Source organism: Gossypium arboreum, chromosome 10, assembly GCF_025698485.1.
Source record: "Gossypium arboreum isolate Shixiya-1 chromosome 10, ASM2569848v2, whole genome shotgun sequence".
In the NCBI taxonomy this organism is placed as follows: Eukaryota; Viridiplantae; Streptophyta; class Magnoliopsida; order Malvales; family Malvaceae; genus Gossypium; species Gossypium arboreum.
The window spans coordinates 20,646,198-20,649,294 of record NC_069079.1 but is presented as its reverse complement, the minus strand read 5'-3'; the positions used below and the strand labels follow the sequence as shown (position 1 = coordinate 20,649,294).

General features: G+C 30.5%; 1 protein-coding gene across 1 annotated transcript; it reads left to right on the top strand.

Annotated features, from left to right (window-relative positions):
- The first annotated feature begins 201 nt into the window (after window positions 1-201).
- Window positions 202-2,011, top strand: LOC108488534 (probable methyltransferase TCM_000336). Its single transcript, XM_017792814.2, has 4 exons — window positions 202-486; window positions 562-966; window positions 1,178-1,450; window positions 1,523-2,011. The coding sequence occupies exons 1-4, from the start codon at window positions 412-414 to the stop codon at window positions 1,856-1,858; spliced, it is 1,089 nt and encodes a 362-aa protein (XP_017648303.1). The 5' UTR covers window positions 202-411; the 3' UTR covers window positions 1,859-2,011.
- Window positions 2,012-3,097: the final 1,086 nt, after the last annotated feature.

The window sequence follows — 3,097 nt, the reverse complement described above, 5'->3', positions numbered from 1 at the left end:
TTTAATCTTGTTCAGTCTCACTTTAACTGTTTAAATAAAGAAAATCTCTCCATTCAAAATAAATCTAACTTGAAATTTATTAAACAATTTAAATGTTATTTTAAAAAAAATAAAAATACTTATCAAACTTAAAAATTTGTAAATATAAAACTTAAATTTTCGTATTGTATTAATCATTCAAATTTCAAATTAAGTGAATTCAACTTATGTTAAAATAACAACCTAAATAACATCAAATTCTAGGTTGTATCCTTTAACACCCCCTAACGCTTAAAAAATTCAACTTTAAACAATCTAAAACAAATTGAATACTTCAAAATAACCCCGAATAATAAACTGCTTTTATCATTAAATTTTGGCTTTAAAAGGGGACCAAGTAGAATCTCAGCTGCAAGAGCTTGCTTTTCTAACATGGATGTAGAGAGAGTGTTTCATATGAGTGGAGGAGTGGGCAAGACTAGTTATGCCCAGAATTCTTCTCTCCAGGTCTGTCCTCCCCTTGCATCTTTTCTCGCTATTTTCTTTGTGCAATGATCTTGACTGGTTTTTTTTGTTCAACAGAAAAAGGCTTCAGACATGATGAAACATATAACCATAGAAACTATACAACAGCTCTACCATGAAGTAACAGCCAAGAGCTTAGGGATAGCTGATTTAGGATGCTCTTCAGGACCCAACTCATTGTCCCTCATCAAAGACATTGTCGAAGCCGTTGAAGGATGTTGCCATAGGGCTTTTCGTCCCTTACCAGAGTTTCGAGTTTTCCTCAATGATCTTCCAACAAATGACTTCAATTCGGTTTTTAAGACCTTGCCTGATTTCTATAGGGACCTTAAAAAAGACAAAACTGAAAGGTGCCCGGCTATTTTCATAGCAGGTTACCCTGGTTCATTTTATGGCAGACTATTCCCAAACAATTGCTTGCACTTCATCTATTCTTCTTACAGTTTGCACTGGCTCTCCAAGGTTTAATTACAATCTACACTTTTAAAGTTTTTTAGTTAAATTGGGGGTTGCTTTATTTTGGCGGCTTTGGTTGTTTTTTTCTGGTCAATATTATTATTTATCACCAATATTTATCGTAATTGATAGCTATAACAAGCATTATATGCATACAGCAACAACAAAACAACAGACAATAATTTGTTGAATTAATGATTATATGCATGCCATGCAGGTTCCCCCATCTCTTTACAATGAGCAAGGCAAGTCTATCAACAGAGGGAACGTTTACATATCGGAATCGACTCCTCCAAGTGTGTCCCGAGCGTACTGGAACCAGTTCCAGGACGATTTTTCATTGTTCCTGAAATCACGATCAGAGGAGCTTGTCACAGGAGGGAGAATGGTGCTCATTATTTTGGGAAGAATAGGCCATGATCATGTTGATAGAGGCAATTCTTTCTTTTGGGAAATTCTGTCAAGATGCCTCGCCATATCAGTTTCTCAGGTCCCGCATTGTTTAGTATAATTCACATATGGATATACTCCTTGGTTGACATGTTTCCACGTGTTTTTGCAGGGAGAAATTGAAGAGGAAAAGCTAGATTGTTATGATGTCCATTTTTATGCAGCATCAAGAAATGAAATAGAAGAAGAAGTGAGAAGAGAAGGTTCCTTCGAATTGGAAAGGGTAGAGATGTTTGAGATTGAGCGAGAAGTTCAGAGGGGAGAGAGCTACGGCACAGCAGTGGCCATGACAGTGAGGGCAATCCAAGAATCCATGCTTTACAACCATTTTGGAAATGGGATCAACTTAGATGCCTTGTTTAACAATTATGGGAAAATGATAGATCAAGAAATGGCTAAACAAGAAATTAAACCCATCACTTTTCTTCTTGTTCTTAAGAAATTATGATATGGTATCATATTAGATATATTACATTAAACTTGATTTTAAACCCCATCAGTTTTGTTATAGTTATTAAGTTTCAAACTTCAATCAAGTACAACAAAAACCCTGTAACAATGTAACAACTTAGATGTAACTGATATTTTAGTCTCTCTTTTATTTTCGCCTCAAGTATTATAGACAAATCGAAAAGAAATGACATAATAACTTATTTGGCTCTTTAACGTTATAAAAAAATCATTTTATCCTTTTATTTAATTTTTTGCATATGTAGTTCTTAAACTTGTATTGTTTATAAAATCAACCTAAAATAGATGAAAAGGTTAAAAGTTAATTAACTTTTCTACATGACAACCGACTTAGAAGTCCACGTGTATGTCATGTTAAAATTAATTAATTTTTAAAAATAAAAAGTATTAAAAATTCATAATGTTAGATATATTACATTAAACTTGAATTTAAACTCCATCACTTTTGTTGTATTTATTATGTTTCAAACTTCAATTAAGTACAACAAAACCTTGTAACAACTAAGAAATTTAGATGCAACTGATTTTTAGTCTCTTTTATTTTCATATAAGTATTATAGACAAATCGAAAATAAATGACATAATAACTTATTAGGCTATCTAACATTATAAAAAAATTATTTTATCCCTTTATTTAATTTTTTACATCTGTAGTTTTTAAACTTGTATTGTTTATAAAATCACCTAAAATAGATGAAAAAGTTAAAAGTTGATTAACTTTTTGACAAGGCAACCAACTTGGAAGTCCATGTGTATGTCATGTTAAAATTAATTAATTTTTTAAAATAAAAATTATTTAAAAAATTCATAATTTTTAATTTTTAATTTTTAATTATTTTTATTTAAAAATTAATTAATTACTAATATGGTATCTACATGTATGTCACGTCCATAAAATTTATATATTTTAATTTTTTTATCATTTTAGTATTATTTAACAAATAGTACAAATGTAAAAATTAAAAGAAGCAAAAAATTAAATTAAATACTAAAATGATATTTTTTGGGTAAACTACAAAAATAGTCACTTTTGTTTACCTCAAGTTACATCTTAGTCACTTATGTTTAAAATGTTACGTTTTCGTCACTTATATTATTATTTTGTTACGAAGTGATTGCTCTTCCGTTAAGTTCCGTTATCTCCCTAACGGTAATCCTACGTTGCAGTCTAACTAGATTTAAGTGTCAACTTGGATTTCCTAATGGGATGAGAATA

Bases quoted from the DNA above. Each gene is read 5' to 3' on its own strand.
- LOC108488534 (XM_017792814.2), top strand. From the start codon at position 412: ATGGATGTAGAGAGAGTGTTTCATATGAGTGGAGGAGTGGGCAAGACT. The intron at 967-1,177 runs GTTTAATTACAA...CATGCCATGCAG, and splicing joins GTTTGCACTGGCTCTCCAAG to GTTCCCCCATCTCTTTACAA. The intron at 1,451-1,522 runs GTCCCGCATTGT...GTGTTTTTGCAG, and splicing joins TCGCCATATCAGTTTCTCAG to GGAGAAATTGAAGAGGAAAA.